Raw genomic sequence first — 18,475 nt, forward strand, 5'->3', positions numbered from 1 at the left:
CCTGTCGTCTTGATCCCCCCCCCCCCCCCCCCCCCGCCGTCCCCTTTGTGGCCCACCAATCTTCAGTTATCGTCTTTTGTCTCTGTGTCGCTTATCGCTTGGTGCCACAACAGGAAAGAGGCCCGGAGGCCTGGTGGGGGCCCTGAGTAACAATGACCAGCCGTTTGACCTCTACGCTGTGACCTTGAGTTTCCACACTCACTCCCTGCCTCCCTCCCTCCCTCCCTGTCCACAGCCACCATGGGAGGGGCATGGCAGGAAACACCAGCTATAAAAATAGATATTCAATATTCAAAGTTTTCCACAAATAGATTCAAAGAATAAGGCATCATTTCATCTTAATGACTGGCGTGAAGTGTTTTTGGGCTGTGTAGTGAAAAAGCATGCGCTTGGCAGCGTGGCCTCAGAAGTGGCCTGCCACTGCACTACTACTCCATACCACAGGGACAAAATATTGGCACATTTCAAAAGGTCTATTTTAAAAGGCCTTTTGTTGTTGTGAGTACCTCAGACTTCCGCTTGTACGGACCTCAGAATGTTTGTGATGATCAAAACGCTAGTTGTAGTTCCTAGTCAGGAGTTCTGCTTTTCTGGACTGGCTGTCTGTCTGTCTGTCTGATGTGGAACAAAATGCTGAGCTAAGGACTGTAATCAGCATGCGCACACTGCCATTTTGTCTTGTGCTTCTCCCAAAAGAGGAATCTAAAAGCAAGCTAGACTTTTATTGTTGTCTTGTGTCTGTCCCCTCACAGTCCCTGCCATTCCATAAGACGTTGTTTAATCTTCTTTTTTTTAAAGGTAATTTTGCAGTTTGCGTGAGCAATTGAAGGCAGCTCCACCCGATCATGGCTCTGTACAATACCGTGCGCTGCCGTGAACTCATGGCGAGGAGAGGTTTCAGCTTATCTTTAGCATGCAGGCCTCATTATGGTTCCACCAGCAGGTTGCCTTGGCCGTGGGGGTGGGTGACATCTCTCAGATTTGTAACTCCTGCTAGGGGTGATTACCTGCCAATTAACTTGTGTGAAAACGACTTGACATTTTCAAGCCCCAATGGAGGTGAAGCTGCCGTTAGTTCCCTTCTCAACCCTTGTGACAAATGTCATGAAGCCTTACTCCCATCATGACTTTAACTACCCCTTGAACATTTGACTACCTGAAACCTGATGAACAAATCATAGAGATTTGTCCACGTGTGACATAATGTGGCAGGTAGCCTAGCGGTTAAAGTGTTGGGCCAGTAACTGAAAGGCTGCTAGTTCAAATCCTTTGAGCTGACTAGGTGAAACACCTGCCAATGTGCCCTTGAACACGGCACTTACTTGCTCTGGATAAGAGTGTCTGCTAAATGACTAAAATGTCTGATGCATAGGAGTGTGTGTGTTATTTTCTGTCTGTACGGGTTGAAACAAGGCTGCTCATAAAGCATTATGAACTTCAAGAAAGCTGTGCCTTTCATTTCTCTGAGAGGAGAAGAAAAAGACAGGGAGTCTAAGAGAGAAAGAAAAAAAGCTGTGAATGAAATCCTTTATCCCGAGGATCAAATGTCTATTGGCACCACTGGGTCTCTGACCACCCGGGTCATGTGCATGTGGTCTCTGGAGGCAAGTGTTCACGGTCGTCCCTGTGAGAGAGGGAGACTGAATGAACAACCTGGCGCTTTGCGCGCACACACACACAGCTATTCCATGCCTATTCTTCTCCACTCTCATAGCCAGCCCCGCCAACCAAGCACTATATTTAGCTCCGCCACAATCTATTTTTAGACCACTACCGGTTTTTGAGGCATTTATTGGGGAAAAGAATGACAAAAATAGAGAGGGAGGGAGAAGGGAGAGGAGTGGGGCCTCCCAGTTTGGACATCTGAAACATACACATTTTAACGTGGTACTGCTTGAACTCCGCAGCTGTTTATAATCGCAGGGAAGTGCGAGGAAAACACAGACTGGAGAGGGGGGAAAAAAGAGAGAAAAAAACATACGCAAATGCTCTTGGGACAGGGGGTTTAGGGAAGGCTGACTGGAAGAGTCCAAAGAAATGCCTCAGTTGGTGGAATTCATGACGTGAAACCCTGGGAAGATGTTTCACAAGCATGTAATATGTGGCAGATAAAGATGAAATGGCATCCCAGTCTTTGTTTTGACCTATCCCTATGCCGCTAGGTTGCCAATGTCAGAAGGTTCATTGACTTAGGCAGTCTAAGCAGCTTCCGCCCTTTAATCCTCAACTCAGGTTGAAAAACAAGCAGCGTGGCTGATCTATCCACAGCCCCTTGCTGACACACCCTGTCTGTCTGTCTGTCTGTCTGTCTGTCTGTCTGTCTGTCTGTCTGTCTGTCTGTCTGTCTGTCTGTCTGTCTGTCTGTCTGTCTGTCTGTCTGTCTGTCTGTCTGTCTGTCTGTCTGTCTGTCTGTGCCTGCCTGCCTGCCTGTCTGTCTGCTTGTTCTGTCTGTCTGTCACAGCACCTCAAACACAAGCCCAACATCAACCTGGACAGCTGTAAGACAGCGTATCATAACTTCCTTATTTCTCCTGGACGTTGATATGTGTAGAAATGGGGGAGGTAAATTAGTGCAGGCATTTAAACTGGAGGAGTTTACAGCAACCGGAGGAGTTGACAGCAGGGCTCTTTGTTAGGCAGAAGAAGCAGTCATTGAGCAGCAATCCACAGAGAAAACTCCTTAAGGCTAATGTTCTCTCTGCTGTTTAGAATCCAAATAAGTACATAGAATAGCACACATGCTCGCAAATATTTTCACAAGAAATAAGGCAAGAGCACACAGGCACTTTGAAAGGGATATCACATGCTCGGAGTCTGTTGACGTGCAAGAACACGATGGAGAAAAAAATGCTTTAATTAAGTCGTAAGGAAAAGTTTGGAGGCAAATTAGACTGAACGCAGATAATTAGTCTCCCTGGTATTTATAAATGTGGGGGGAAAAAAATCACGTTTCTTTGCCAAATGAAATGTTGTGCGAGGCATATAATAAATGTGTGTGGATGTTGGTACATTTCTCTTTTTCTCTCTCACGCTCATGCCCTCCCGCCTCCATTCTCTCCTGCTCTCTTCTCTCCTCCCTCCCTCCGATGGACTGACGCTGGGCTGCAGTCACACCTGTGCTTCTCCTCACACGTCTCGGCACACGGGCGAAACATACGCCGGCGAAACATCGTGAGTGAGCTTTACTGAATCTCATTAGCCAAGCAGGTAGTCATTAACAGAATGACCTTTGGAAATAATTACCAGCCTGCCTCCCTCCCTCCTCTCACCATCCCTCTGCTCCCCCTCTCATTCAGAAGTTCCCGCTAGGTGAGGAGAGAGAGAGTGAGAGAGAGATAAAGGAGAGGGGAGAGGGAGGGAGGGTGGTCAGGCAGGCCCCCGCTGCTGCTCTTTAAGATTAAAGGGTGAAGTGAACTCTCAGATTAGGTTAATCTGGGGTGGAATGGGATTGGCCACTTGCCCTCCTCCTCTCCTGGCTGGGGGCTGTGCCACGTGCCTATGTGGCGCCCCATGTGAGTCCGTGGCCACTGCTTCGGAGCGTGGGGCACCAAACTAGGCTGAGGTTATGACCATCATCACGGCCACACCTCCTACCATCCCCTATCAAGCCAACCCCCACCCTCCCCTCTAGGCTGGTACTCAATCTATACCCTCCAGCGCCATCTGAAACGTGTGCTCTTTGTTTCACAGAGGAAAAACAAACATGTTGTGGAATGGGGATTTGGCACAGGCTGCACAGAGAGTGTGTCGTTGGACTGGGGCTGTTCGATTGCACTGAGCGCCAGCCACATTTGGCTTGGCTCTGTTACCCACTAGAAGTAAAAGGTCTTTCATGTGCACTGGCAATTAAGAATCCCCATATCCATGTCATAAATCTCCAATGAGAACTCAGAGAAGACTCTTGGTGAGGAGGTATAAAAAGGAAAGGATAGATCCATTCTCCTGTCATTTCCCAACACGGCTTCCCATTTCTCCACTAATGCTGCTCACATGTCCAGGAAACCGCCCTGGCAGCTGGAGAGTATAGGAAATCTATCTGTGTGTTGGAGCTTTTCATCTGGAGCCAGCGGCAAACTGCACTATAGACCTGCCAAGAGGATACTCAGAGGGCCGTTCGGACAACAACACAACCAGATAGCCTAGCTGTGTGTACACTACGCATGTTTTTTTTAACATTGATTAAATTAATTAATTCAAAAAATTAAATATGAATGTCTTTCACTTTAATTATGTGGACCTTCCCAACTTTTGTCTAGCATCTGATGCTGTCATGTAGGACTATTTAAATGAGAATCTAAAGAGATAGTTTAAGAATACTAGAGTCCACCTAAATCCTTCAATGGAGGCAACTAGAAAATACTCAGAAACAGATGGGCCTATCATGTTCCAATTGAACATCCATGTTCCATTGGATTGGATCATTAATCTCCTGTTGCCCTGACTGCTGTGCTCCAATCACAGTAATTGGCAAGGAGCTGGTTTCCTTTGGTTAGACTTTGGTGGCCATCTTGATTAAATTTTCCACAATGCTTGTTCATGATATTACAGTTTGGAAGCGTTTTTCTCTCCCTCCAATTGATGGTGTCAAAATGGTTAAAAACACAGAATGTTGCTGAGAACAACATTGGTATCTTGGTCTCTGTGGTTGTACATATATTTGTGGTAGTGTCATCCTCAGCTGAGACAGTTTTCCCTAAGTGAGTCATCTAGCCATTCACAACCCCCTTCTCTATCTCCCTCTTCTCTTTCTGTCCTTTTCCCTTCCTCCCTCTTCTCTCTCCCTCTTCTGTCTATTTCAATCTTCTCCCTCGTGGATTAGCATCAGGCACATGGACAGATAGAGATACTTGAGTAGAGCACATGTCCCTTTGCCCTTCCAGTCTCAAAAGTGCCCTTTTCGGTGGTGGTATAATTTCCCCCCAATTTTGGGGGGAGGTTGTAAATAATCTCCGCCTTTGTGGGATCAAGGAATCAAGTGAGTCAGCCTTTACCTCGATCTTCAGTAAGGCACTTGTGCATAATAGACATCAAATGACTTAAATTAAAGTTAGGAATGTGTACCGGGGAACGTATCATTCTCCGCAACCTGACTTCAGGCGAGTAAACTCCCTCTGCTGGAATCAGAGTTTTCACAAGCAATTTGATCAAATAGGTGGCCCGCTGAGGCAAATTGGTTATTAAAAGCACCACAGATGTCCATCTTATCTGTTATGGGACCAGAGGCTGTCATAACCTGCTGGGTTAATGAGGGGTTGGAGTTTTGTTTGAAGAGATTTGACTCTCTTCCAGTAGTCATCTGGATTCCCACCATTCTCAGATACACAGTTCAAGAAGTATACCAATTTTGCTTTTCTAACCAGGGATAGACATCTATTTCTCAAGCACCTGAAGCACTACCAGTCAGACGTAGAATCTGTCTGCCTTAGCCCAAGCTACATTTCTCTCTGAAGATAATCTGATAGTTCTTGCGTGAACCAGGGATTAGCTCTATCCTTTACCACTAGTTTTTTTTTAAACAGAGCATGCTTATCTGCAATAGAGTTGAGCAAAAAAGTTAAACAATTTAGGGCCTGATCCAAGTCAGTGATATCTGACACAACCCCCTTTCACACAATCCCAGATCAGACAAGAATTGTATCTCATTGAAATTCCTATACTTTCTTTTTGTAATAATGCGAGGGTGAGATTTAGGTAGCTTTGCATCTCTTATGCAGGCAATTGGGACAATGGTCACTGAACTCATGAGCAAAAATTCCATTGGCTGTTTACTTACAGGAGTATTTGTCAAAATATATCTAATATTGTAGAATTTTCAGGGTGTTCAAAGTTGGGCCGGGTTGGTTCAGTTATCAACTGAGCTAGATTTAGCTCAATGCAGATATCTTTCAGCCTATCAGAAGTTGGGATCAACCAATCCAGATTAAGATCACCCAAAAGTAATAGTTCAGATTTAGCATAGTTAGATAGCAAGTCAGACAATTGGCTAAGGGCACATGTTGAGGCAGAGGGAGGGCGATAAATTCCCACTGGTATAAGTTGGGTATTATTATAATTTATTATATATATTTTTTTTATAGAGGGTAGATGAGCTTTAATATTGCAGATAGATTGTGGCTTCTATACATTTAATTGTCTGAATCATAATGGCTGGTGAAATGGCAGACGAGGTCCAGCATTTTACATTTTTTATAGCAATGGTAGGCTACAGTTGTAGGATCGTAATTTGAGCCTGTTTGCTACAGCAGGAAAAATATCCTGCTACAAAAGGAAATGTTAATTCTTATATGGATTATAATTCATGGACATTTTCGTAGGGGTTAATACATTTTTCGTAAAGGGAAAATCAAGTCTGAAATTTCTAAGTGGAAATTACCAACTTTAGAAGCTTCTTTAAACCTCAAAATACACTACATGTTCTCCTGCAACAGGGTGATCAAATTAATATCCTACATCTGTACAGTATTTCTTACAATCTTTTATTTTGACTGGAATTGTGTTGGTCATTGTTCATATGTCCAGCATTTATTCCAGTTCAAAGTAGTTTTGCAAAATACTTTACTGAACAGATTGTGCTGCTTTCCCCTCTTCTTGTAATAATTGCTCAATGAGTCTGTGACCGTGGTTGTGGGAATTTTGTTTTGGGGGGGTGGTGCCCTTTTTTTTGTTTAGGCACATGTACCCCAAAAGGTCTGTGCACGGCCCTGATTAGCTCGATAGCAGCTACTGAACAAAGAGTAAAGTTACGGCCAGATGAATGAAGAATAGAAAGTAGAAAAAAACAGAGAGTGAGAGATAGGGCCCTGGAGTCCCTTTTAAACATCCTGTAGCTGGAGAGGCTGTGCAACCCTCTCAGTGCCACTCTCCCAACAACGCTAATTATCAACCAAAGACACAATAATTACATAGAGCTTTATTGCTAATGTAGCAGTCCTGTCTGCCAGCCGCCCACACGCTGCACTGTGCTTCTCTACCACTGCCTCTCCTCCCACTACACCTCCGGGCACAGCAGCCCATCGCAAAACACTGAGATGCTCTGTTTGTGTGTGTTTGTGTTTATATCTGAGGAGTTGCAGATCTATAGTCATATACTAATATCAACTACATCACATGGTAGTCTATTGCTATATGGTCTTTGGCCTACACCCTCCTGCTCCGACCGGCCCTCCCTGTCCTACTGTCCTCCTGTCCCCATGCGCTGCACTTCCTACCCAACAGGAAGTCTCCTTTGTTGCCTCCCCCCCCCCCCCCCCCCCTTCACACCCACCCACGTCCTCCACCTGTGACGTAACTTAGCAGCGGCACACAAGGCTTAGCAGGAGAGATCCACCCCCCCCCTCCCACGTGAAACGTGCTCGCGGGTGCGCTGCGGCCAATCCTTTTAGCACGCCGTGGCTAAGGCTAAGGCCTCTTCAGATCGATTTCTCCCGCTGCGAGTCGGTCTGAGCGAGCGGAACCCATGTCCACCCCGGGATCACAGAAGCCAGCGCCGCAGCGCTCCCCCGCTCGACTCTTCAGCGTGCTCCTCAGACACAGCTGTTTACGCGTTAGCCATCCTCCACTCGGCTAATAGAGAGCTTCAAAGCCCCTGCAGGTCTGGTCACGGGCGCTTGTTGAAACATGTGACGGCTCTCTTCACGGTCTCTGTAGGAGAGACTATTACACCGACTACAGTTGCTGAAGGGCTTATATGCAGAGACTGGATATGTAGGCTATGATATGGATAAGAGGGTCTGCTAGATGAGTAAATGTGAAATGAATAACACGGAGAGAAGGCTTGTTATCTTTCTGCGTGTAGTTGGACATGATTTACATGCCGCTGCATGGAAGGGGAACTAGGGTACTTCATAAGGACACAAGGAGGCTTTGGGGGTACTACATACAGTACATTATATGTAAATACTATATTATAGATGGGCCGTATCTAGGCCTACTGGATAAAATGTGTTCTTAAAATACATTCCACTACTTTGAAATGTATCATTTTCCAGTAATGAATAGATAGCAATGCATATGCCCAACGCATTTAACCAACATAAACTAATGCATCTGGTACAGTTGCATTTGCAAAGTACGAGTAGGTTTGAAATAGTAAGCAGAGCATATCTTAAGGCTACCAACATGATATATAGTACATGCCTTCCTTAAATGCATTCTATGCTAATGAATACGGTCTGGTGTGTCTATGTTTTCATCATTAATGTGGATAATGCTTTGAGTGCACGGTCTTTTGATAGAAGCTACTCTAAATAGGATATATTCCTTTTTTAGTTGACCACTTGAAATGGTAAGTATATGGCCTGTATGCAACAACAACAATGGAGCATGCATTCATTATTCTGTGTACTCTGTAATACTTTTGAGTGGTCAGTAAACTTCACTAAGAAATAACCCTCTTCTTCTCTTTTATGTCTCCCTAAAACATAGTGATCCTATACTTCTGTGTCAAGGGTCCCTCTCACATGTTACCTTTGTGTGTCTGTGTGTGCAGCCAGGTATGTGTGTCTGTGTGTGCAGCCAGGTATGTGTGTCTGTGTGTACAGCCAGGTAATGTGTGTTTGTGTGTTCAGGTGCCTGTGTAGGTTTAAGAGGGAACCTTTGTGTAATCTTAAGTCACTGTGTGTGTGTGTGTGTGTGTGTGTGTGTGTGTGTGTGTGTGTGTGTGTGTGTGTGTGTGTGTGTGTGTGTGTGTGTGTGTGTGTATGTATGCGTGTGTATGCGTGTGTGCATATGTGTTTGTATGTGGGCCACCAGGGTCAGGCAGATCAGCATGGTGACCGTTGTGTAACCAGGGTCACGTTGGTCACGTTGGAGCATGTTGGCCTGTCCCTGTGGGCTGGTGCGCGGCTCACCTGACACAGCCATTTAACGTCCTACTGAGCCAGGCTTACATCACCCATGTCCATGCCACGGCGACCTAGGATAACATGTCCCCTGGAGCACGAGTCACAACAATGCCAAGGGGACACTAACTATGGGCTAAATCTCACAGGGGCTGTAGGGCCTTACCGATGCAAGGGGCTAAGGGGCCTCACCGATGTCCGATGCCAGGGGCAATAGGGGCCTTACCGATGCCAGGGGCTATAGGGGCCTTACCGATGCCAGGGGCTATAGGGGCCTTACCGATGTCAGGGGCTATAGGGGCCTTACCGATGCCAGGGGCTATAGGGGCCTTACCGATGTCAGGGGCTATAGGGGGCTCACCGATGTCCGATGCCAGGGGCAATAGGGGCCTTACCGATGCCAGGGGCAATAGGGGCCTTACCGATGCCAGGGGCAATAGGGGCCTTACCGATGACAGGGGCTATAGGGGCCTTACCGATGCCAGGGGCTATAGGGGCCTTACCGATGCCAGGGGCAATAGGGGCCTTACCGATGACAGGGGCTATAGGGGCCTTACCGATGCCAGGGGCTATAGGGGCCTTACCGATGTCAGGGGCTATAGGGGCCTTACCGATGCCAGGGGCTATAGGGGTCTTACCGATGCCAGGGGCTATAGGGGCCTTACCGATGACAGGGGCTATAGGGGCCTTACCGATGCCAGGGGCTATAGGGGCCTTACCGATGTCAGGGGCTATAGGGGCCTTACCGATGACAGGGGCTATAGGGGCCTTACCGATGTCAGGGGCTATAGGGGCCTTACCGATGTCAGGGGCTATAGGGGCCTTACCGATGCCAGGGGCTATAGGGGCCTGTCTCTATAAGAAAGAGCCCAAGGGATAGTTGTCTGTACACTTTGGATGGATGCCTTACGCTTTTGTAGTCTAGATATGACCCCAATGGTCATTGAGTATCAATGTGTGTATGTATGTGTGTGAGTGAACATGTGTGTGTGTATGTGTGAGTGAACATGTGTAGTGTGTACGGTGTCTGGGGACTCACCTCCACGATATCAGAGTTGGTCCTGCTCTCGTGGGGCTCGTTGTACTCCGTGTACTTGAGCAGCACCTTGTCCATGTCGGTGCTGGCGTACTGGAACAGCTTGTTGGTACTGTTGAAGATGATGAGGGCGATCTCACAGTCACACAGCACGCTCAGCTCATACGCCTTCTTCATCAGGCCAAACTTCCTCTTCGTAAATGTCACCTAGGGAGAGAAAGAGAGAGGGAGAAAGAAGAGAGGAGGAGAGAGAGTGAGAGAGGTTACAGGGTGAACGGCTGAGGGTGAATTTAGGGGGAGGCAGGTTTTCAGCACTGGAATGTGTGTTGTGTTTTCCTTGTTGGGGGTTTGAATGGGGGGATTTCAGTTCTTGTACTGTACACCTGACCAGACCAGACCCCACTGTGTCAACACCAAACTGGATTTTCCCACATGTGATCCTACATTTTATTATTAACACATTTCATAAATACATCTAATTATTTTGTATTATAGAATAAAACACCATCGTCGACCTCTTTGTTTTCCTTCATAATGTGTGAAGAAAGAGAAATCTGGCGCAATCAGAGCTTTTCCACTCATAAATCATGAAACTGAAGCTGCATGAGAAAATTTCTCAACAGTCTGTGCTGTTCTCCACTGCGACCTCCCACTGAGAGGTTACTGCAACAGTCCATCTACTCTGGCAAGGGGAAGAAAAAAAAGAAGCCGAATAGAATTTTAAGGAACCGAGAGTGATCTGTCTTATAGAGATAATGAGCCAGATCAGTTTATCATCTGTGGGCGACATCAAAGCATACTGCACTTTATTATAGAACATCTGAGTCTTTATATCGACCCTTCATACGATTGGAGCGTATCAACCGCTCGCTCACAAACACACACACGCACACTAACTCCATTGTGCGCTTGCGAGAGTACCGCTAAGACTTCTAATAGTCTTAGAGATGCAACTTTGTATTGGTAAAAATAGCCCAGGGGTTTGCTCGCTGAGTTTTGTTTTATATAGCGCCTGAAGCACCAGGTAGATATAAATGTTGCTACACAGAAACCATGCAGGCAGTCTTCACATATAGGAACCTTTGTGTATGTGTGTGTGTGCGTGCATGCGTGCGTGCATGTTTGAGGCCCAGTACCTCAGCACATCATCTTGAAACACACACACACACATAAAAAGGTACCTTTAGGTTTCCAAATAAAACCATGCAAGTTGTTTTATTCATGTGTCTGTTACCTGGCCCTCCATGATGGGATAACACTGCTCAAATCAAATGAAATATTCAAAATGAAGTATTAGTCATACGCCGAATACAACAGGTGAAGACTTTACCGTGAAATGCTTAATTACGAGCCCTTTCCAAACAATGCAGAGTTAAAAGGTAAGAAAAGGGGGGAAAACATGAATGATTCATGGGGCCCTAGCCTGGTAGGGTTCCTAAATGTTTAGAAAATTATTTGATTATCATTTAAAAAATGTTAGACCAAAAAAAATCTGGGATGAAAATTAAAACGTATAACCATAATCAGATCAGGCATTTTTCTGCTTGATAGCTTGCTGCCTAGTGGACTCACTCGGCTCAGTCAGAGCAGTAATTATTAACATGATGATGATGAGCTACCAGCTACGGCTAGCTAATTAGCTATTATTTAGATATTATTATAACTGTATTCCCCAATATTTGCGTGACATTTGTCAGCTAGCTAGAGTAAAATTAAAACCTAAAATGTAGCCTACCTACCCATACTGTAGATGCCACTACTACTACTGCTGTAGACAAAGATCCCAGCGTGTGTCTACTACATGAAGTTGAAACAGCGGACCTTGGAGGTGAGGCAATTGTTTTGTAGCAGCATCAGCATAACTAGACCATTTTTAAATTGTAAAGTTAGGCACATGATGACTTAGACACACTTAAATCCATTTTCTATTTGATATGTATATTATTAACACGTTTTTTCTTTCAGTAGTAGATTTTTAGTACGATAACCTTTTGTAGGAGCGAACATTAAACCTAAAATCCCCTTTGTTTACTCACTTCCTAGTGCCAAGAGAGCCCCAGGTAGGCAGGATGTCAGCGGAAAGCTGTCCGACAGACTCTGATGCAGAGGAGAGCAGGGAGGAGGAAGAGGAGTTAAGGAGTAGCAGCAGTGCCAGTGGAGGAGTGACAGAAGAGATTGAACAAGCAAGTAATAACAGAAAGGAATAGTATGGACAGTTTCGAAGTGAGTAAGATTAGGTTTTAGATGATCCATCACTGTGGCCAGAGAAGGCCATCTTCCTGCTCACTTTCTGGGGAAAAGTTTTGCAGTGTATTGAGAATAGAAGCCCAGGAAATATTTCTCTGGACACTGAAGCAGCTCACATGCTTCCTGCATTACAGGGAGAAATACAGGCTCTGCGTAATCAATGGTGACGCTCTTCTGGCAGAAGCCTCCACGATGGCAAATGAAATGGGTGGTACTACTCAGTTTCACCGTGAACAGAGGAGCCGCCAGAAAAAAATTCGACGTTTCCCTGATGAGACTGAAGATGACATAGCAGATGAACAGAAGTCAGACACTGGATTTCGCAACACAGTGTTTTAGGTGGCTCTGGATAGTATAATCAGTCATTTGGACGTGCGGTTCCACACGATTGCAGCTATATGCGAGGAGTTTTCACCAATACTTACATTTAGGATGATGACTGAAAACCAAATTAGTTTATCTTGCCACAAATACTCCAAAGATCTCACAGATGGATTTGAAAATGAAATGCGACATATAAAGACAATATATGGTGCCACTTTTTCAGAAGGTCTTTCTCCTGTAGAGATCCTAAATGCCATCCACAAGATGCAGCTACAGAGCATTTTTGGATAGATGTGCATTGCACTGTGAATCTTCTGTACAATGCCTGTAACAGTTGCTGGAGGGGAACGTGCCTTCAGGAAGCTGAAACTTATAAAGAACTATCTAAGATCCACAATGTGCCAAGACAGGTTGAACAGCCTTGCTATCCAGTTAGCTAGAAAACCAGTTAGCTAGTAACTTAAACTTTGAAGACATTATAAATGAGTTTGCTCACAAGAAGGCTCGACACTGGGCTCTTGGTGCAGTGAAACCTCTGAGTTTTGTTTACAGGGAATAAACACAAGGACAAATGCCTTAACCTGTTCTACCCAAGCCTGCCCGGGGATGGGCAAAATACTGTTTCAGAGTATTTTCTGATTATGGTTTATCTCCTGTTGAACTTCCTCAGGAATGCCCACATAATCTCTTGACACTACAGTTGCAGTTTCACAGAAGCTTGTTCTCTGTAGGTACCACTTTTATGCCTGTAGTCCACATAGTTCAGGATTTTCTTTTATTTAGGGTATGTTATTTAGGCATATATTTATGAATTATGCATAGGGCAGAAGAGGGTTAGCCTTGTTTATAAGAATTTGTAATACATTCTTAATCTGAAACATGGAACATTGGTCATTTCTTCATTAAAACTGACTACAATACCATATACTAAAAAATAAGTCACCAACTGTGTAGTTATTTATAATAAAGCATCATAAAAATCTCATGACACAGACAGCTTTTGTTAACATTAGGAACCAAAAATGTTTGCAATACTGTTAATATAGGCAAAGGATGAAGGAGGAAACTAGAATCTGCACAATTGTAGTATAGAGCAGCAGAAGCGTACAGTTAGTACATTTAATAACACATACTGTTCAGTACGTTATTCTAATCTGAAACATTATGATTTCTATGTTAGGGGCCAGGTAGTTTTTTTGTTCATGTAGATATGGGTAAAAGTGACTAAGCAATCAGGATAGATAATAAACAGAGTAGCAGCAGCATATGTGAAGAGTGTGAAAGAGTGTGAAAGTGTGTCTGTGTGAGTTGTGTGTGTGTTTGTGTTTTGTGTGTGTGTGAGCGTATGTAGTGTGTGTGTGTGTGTGTGTGTGTGTGTGTGTGTGTGTGTGTGTGTGTGTGTGTGTATATGTGTGTTGGAGTAGAGTATGTGTGAGTGTGTGGGTAGAGTCCAGTGAGTGTGCATAGAGCCAGTGCAAGAGAGTAAGTGCAAATAAAAAGGGGATTAATGCAAATAGTCAAGGTAGCCATTTGATTAACTCTTCAGCAGTCATGTGGCATGGGGGTAGAAGCTTTAAGAGACTTTTGTTCACAGACTTGGCTCTCTGGTACCCCTTGCCGTGCGGTAGCAGTGAGAACAGTCGATGACTCAGGTGGCTGGAGTCATTGACAATTTTTTAGGGCCTCACGACCCATACCAGCGCAGTAGGTGAAACCTACTAGGTGTAGGTGAAACCCACTAGGTGTCTGCTTCATAAACACTATCCTGTGCTTTTACATTGGTTCTCTGCATGGAGGAATCTGATTGGTTCACGACCCTGTGATAACATGATCATTACCTGGGGTCTAATAGGACAATAAGAAACATTCAAGTGTCGTCTTTTCTCGCACCTCTCCAGATCACCAAGGCTATAGATACTCAATTACATCTCTCTCTCTTCCTCTCTCTCTCTCTCTCTTCCTCTCCTTTATCTTTGACTGGAGCAGGAAGCTGATGAGAGTGGAGCGAGCGAGAGAGAGAGAGAGAGAGATCTCCAGAACAGTGCCCAGCTGGTTGCTAATGATCGAGGCATGTTGATTAACTGAAGCGTTTGTCTCTTCTGTTCTCTACTGACACCTTACACGAGCCAAAAACACAAGAGCTAAACCTCCCCAATAACAAAACCAATTACACACGTCCTGAATACAAATGGCTAGGAAGAGATTAGGAGCACTGCCAACTGTTTCGGTCTACTAGTGTGAAAGTTCTGGAGTCAAAAACTTCAGATATGGATGGACCAGATCAATGTACCAGTGAAGGAATAAATGAACGTATCAATGCAGATCTTTCCTACAGTGTCCTTCAGTGTCCTTCAGTGTATCATTGAGGTCTTCAGCAGCTGAGAATCTCTCAGGACTGAAAGAGGAGAAGAAGATGGATAGATATCCATAGTTTGCCTTTCCTTTCCTGAAATGAAATCTGACAGGATGCACCACGGAAATCGAATATCAAATGACATCCTCTTCTCTACGATGATATGAGCAGCGCCATTCTGTATAGGCCCACCTCAGATGAACTACAGACCCTGTCCCAGCCTTCCCTCTGAGTTGGGGAATGATGTCACCACACCACAATGAGCTCCATATCGAATGGCCACCAAGGCTCAAGACAACAGAGGTTGAAAGAAGAGACAGGACACGCTTTCAACTCCCCTACCATGACGTATGAAAAAGGCTCTAGACTTCAGTACAACTCAAATGATTCACCACAGAATGGCTCCGCTGGGCTTTAAATACCATGGTGACATTTACAGTCATACCAAAATGCTAAAAAAACAAACCCCTGTTCAGACGCAAGGACCAAAGGCAGGTAGCGACTGGATGATTAACTGTCATAACAAGCCCACTGGAATCTATAATGCAGTGGGACAGAAGTACAAACACCAAGGCTTAACTAGGCCTGCTGCTGCTGGCTACTTGCTACATGACAAACTCAACAAGACACCACTAGAAGGTCATGTGAGGCTAGTTTGGAACACGTCCTAAGTGGTGTCTTCCTCAGGTGGCAGGAAGTTGAAGGAACTTACAGGAAGTTGAAGATCTGGTGCCAGAGGCTTTAGGGAACGGTACATTCTACCGGAAGAACAGTAGCTGAGCGAACATGCAGGCCCAGAGGTGGCATCACCCACTCACTTTAAACGTTTTTTATTTTTGTGGTTGGTAGCACATGGCACAGTGGGGGTCTGTGTCTCCAGCTCATATTATATCCTGTAAACAAAAAAAATCAGACCAAATGACAAGTAACACCTACATAAAAATAGCAACCCAACCCCAGTCCATAATCTTAACAGCTATACCTAAAAAACCACACACACATATGAACAGTACACACTGACACCCTTTCAAAGTCACATGCACCACAACCTCACAAGGAACAATGTTTTTTGTTTTTTTCTTCACATGGAAATAGAAAATACAAGTAATGCATCTGATCAATCATATGCGCATGTGAACACATCTACTACAACACGGAGTAGGTAGGCCTAGTTAGTTCTCTGAGTGGTGGTGCATTTCACTGGTTGGCTTAGCGAAACGTTGCACTGTGAATCACTGACCTCACATACTGCCCACATGTGAACGCAATTGACCGTCTGACACGACCCTTGTGCTGGTGATGTCACCGTAGGCACTTCCTGTCGCTATGGGATCTCTAACCAATGTTCTGGTCCCCATTTCCACTCTGTAACCCAATGCAGTCAGTCACGTTTGCCTTGAATGGAGTGTCCAATGGAGGACTAGCAATATCAACATACTAATAACAGAACATTGTTGTAGCACCTTTGCTGCTATCATGCCTTGCGGTTTGGTGGGGAGAACAGTGTAAACCAAACAAACTGTGAATGAGTGTGTTTTCACAGCAGAATTCTCAGGGGCCCCAGAGTTAGAAACCTATTGTTGCACAGAATGGTTCATGGTCTTAGGATGCACAGTGAGAATATACAGTGTGCATTAAAACCACCAAAGGCCTCACGATTTGGCATTGTCTGCTAGAACACTTCAACGGGTCAGAGGCTGAACATCCTGCCTCCTCACATACTATACACCCTCCTTCCCTGTCCCCTCATGATCGCATCAACAAAGAGGACAAACATGTTTACCACAAGGAGCTCCATTTACCTACATGTACAAATTACCTCAACTAACCTGTACCCCAGCACATCGACTCGGTATCGGTACCCCATGTATATAGCCTCGTTATTGTTATTTTATTGTGTTACTTTTTATTATTTTTAACTTTAATTTATTTGGTAAATATTTTCTTAACTCTTCTGCAATGATGGTTAAGGGTTTGTAAGTAAGCATTTCACTGTAAGGTCTACACTTATTGTATTCGGCGCGTGTGATAAATAAAATTTGATTTGATTTGATTTGAGTGGCTGATTCTCTGCCATATGGGGGAGGATGAAGAGAGAGGGGGGGGGGGGGGGGGGGGGGGGGGGGGGCACAGGAAACACATTTGTATGCATTTCCTCTCATAACAGGAAGAGCCCGGTGGCTTCCCCTTCACAATGGCTTCACTTCTGCTTCCCACCTCCTGCCTGCACTTCCCTGGGGGGGGTTGGGGGGGGGGAGGAGGAGAAAGACAGGGACCGAGAGCGGGCATTTAACAAAGCAAACACACACACAACATTTTGTTAAGACTCATGCACAGATACAGACACATGCACGCCAGCACTCATTACCATGGCCCTCCTAGGGCTGTTGCGGTGACCGTATTACCGCCACACATGAGTCATGACAGCAGTAAAATTTCACGCGGCCGTTGAGTCACGGTAATCTCCTCTTATGCACTCAGGACATGTTTTGGAAGTACCCTAACAACCATTAGGTCACTAACGGCCTGGTAGTCAGGGCTCTATTGTCCCTCTAACCACTCTGACGTCAATGCAAATACAATCGAAAATCACATCAGACACTTATCATCAAAACAGTACGCCTATCATACTTGTAAAACTCACCTCACTGTGACGATCCATTTGAAGAAAGATGGTCATTGTGGATGTTGTTTCAAAGTTTAACACAACGAAATGGACAGCGCTTTCTAAGGTGATGATTCATTCAAACACCCATATGCATATTTGAACTTATACATATGCATAGGCTTATGAGTCCAAGTCCAAAAAAAATACCTGAATTAAGATTACGATTGCAATACAATACAATACATAGCCTACCGCATATTATGCATTGCTGAGAAACATAAAATAAACTGATTGAAGATCAGATTTTGAGTAATCGCCTTTGAGTGTGGACTACATTTATTATGCATACTGGATGGACTGGGTTACCTTGCGCTGCGCTCCAGAATTTCTATCCACGAGTTGGGGAGAGAATGTAATACCATCGATGATGCTGTTGGTTCATTGATTGTGCAGGGCGGCTTACAATTCTGTTGAATTTGTATATGATTTTGAATAGTCAAGTAATAGGGAATTTTATATATTTTCATCATTAATTTAGCTATACAGAACATCTCACCGCCATAAGTTTCCATCTCCTCCTCTCTCTCTCCTTTATTCCTTTCTCAAGTGTGCAGAGGGGCTGTCAACAGTTTAGTGAAATATGTTTTGTTGTGAAAACTACCGATGTTCCCGAACCGATTTCCCTTGCTTTCTCAAATTAAGCACTGGGTAGCTGCAGGAACAGGGTTTGGAGAGCCCGTGGCGTACAGAGTTTGGGCGGGATATCACCTGTCGCCCAGCGAGAGCATGCTCCTCAAACAGTGGTTGATGCATGGAGTGAAATACGTGTTATTTATATCTCAGCTGCTCTTACACTTTAACATAGCCACTTCCTATGCACACGTGCTCCAGAATGGGAAAAATAATCTTTCTATTTTATTCAGCTAAGTTAAATGATATTCTTCTGACTATAAAATCATATAACATAAAATAATGTAATGGGATTTATAAGCATATCTGGTCTGCTAAAAGAACAAACCTACAAACTATGGCATGGAGCATAGCCAGATAACATACAGTAGGCTAAC

At 44.7% G+C, this 18,475-nt stretch overlaps 1 protein-coding gene across 2 annotated transcripts in view; it reads right to left on the reverse strand.

The window, feature by feature from the left end:
* mef2cb (myocyte enhancer factor 2cb) overlaps positions 1 to 18,475 on the reverse strand; it is a 90,305-nt gene that overhangs the window by 34,067 nt on the left and 37,763 nt on the right. For both annotated transcript variants that reach the window (XM_039013184.1, XM_039013183.1), the window contains exon 3: positions 9,880 to 10,083. In XM_039013184.1, coding sequence (XP_038869112.1) covers positions 9,880 to 10,083 — 204 coding nt within the window. The remainder of the gene's footprint in view (positions 1 to 9,879; positions 10,084 to 18,475) is intronic.

This window comes from Salvelinus namaycush, chromosome 18 (genome assembly GCF_016432855.1).
Source record: "Salvelinus namaycush isolate Seneca chromosome 18, SaNama_1.0, whole genome shotgun sequence".
Taxonomy (NCBI): domain Eukaryota; kingdom Metazoa; phylum Chordata; class Actinopteri; order Salmoniformes; family Salmonidae; genus Salvelinus; species Salvelinus namaycush.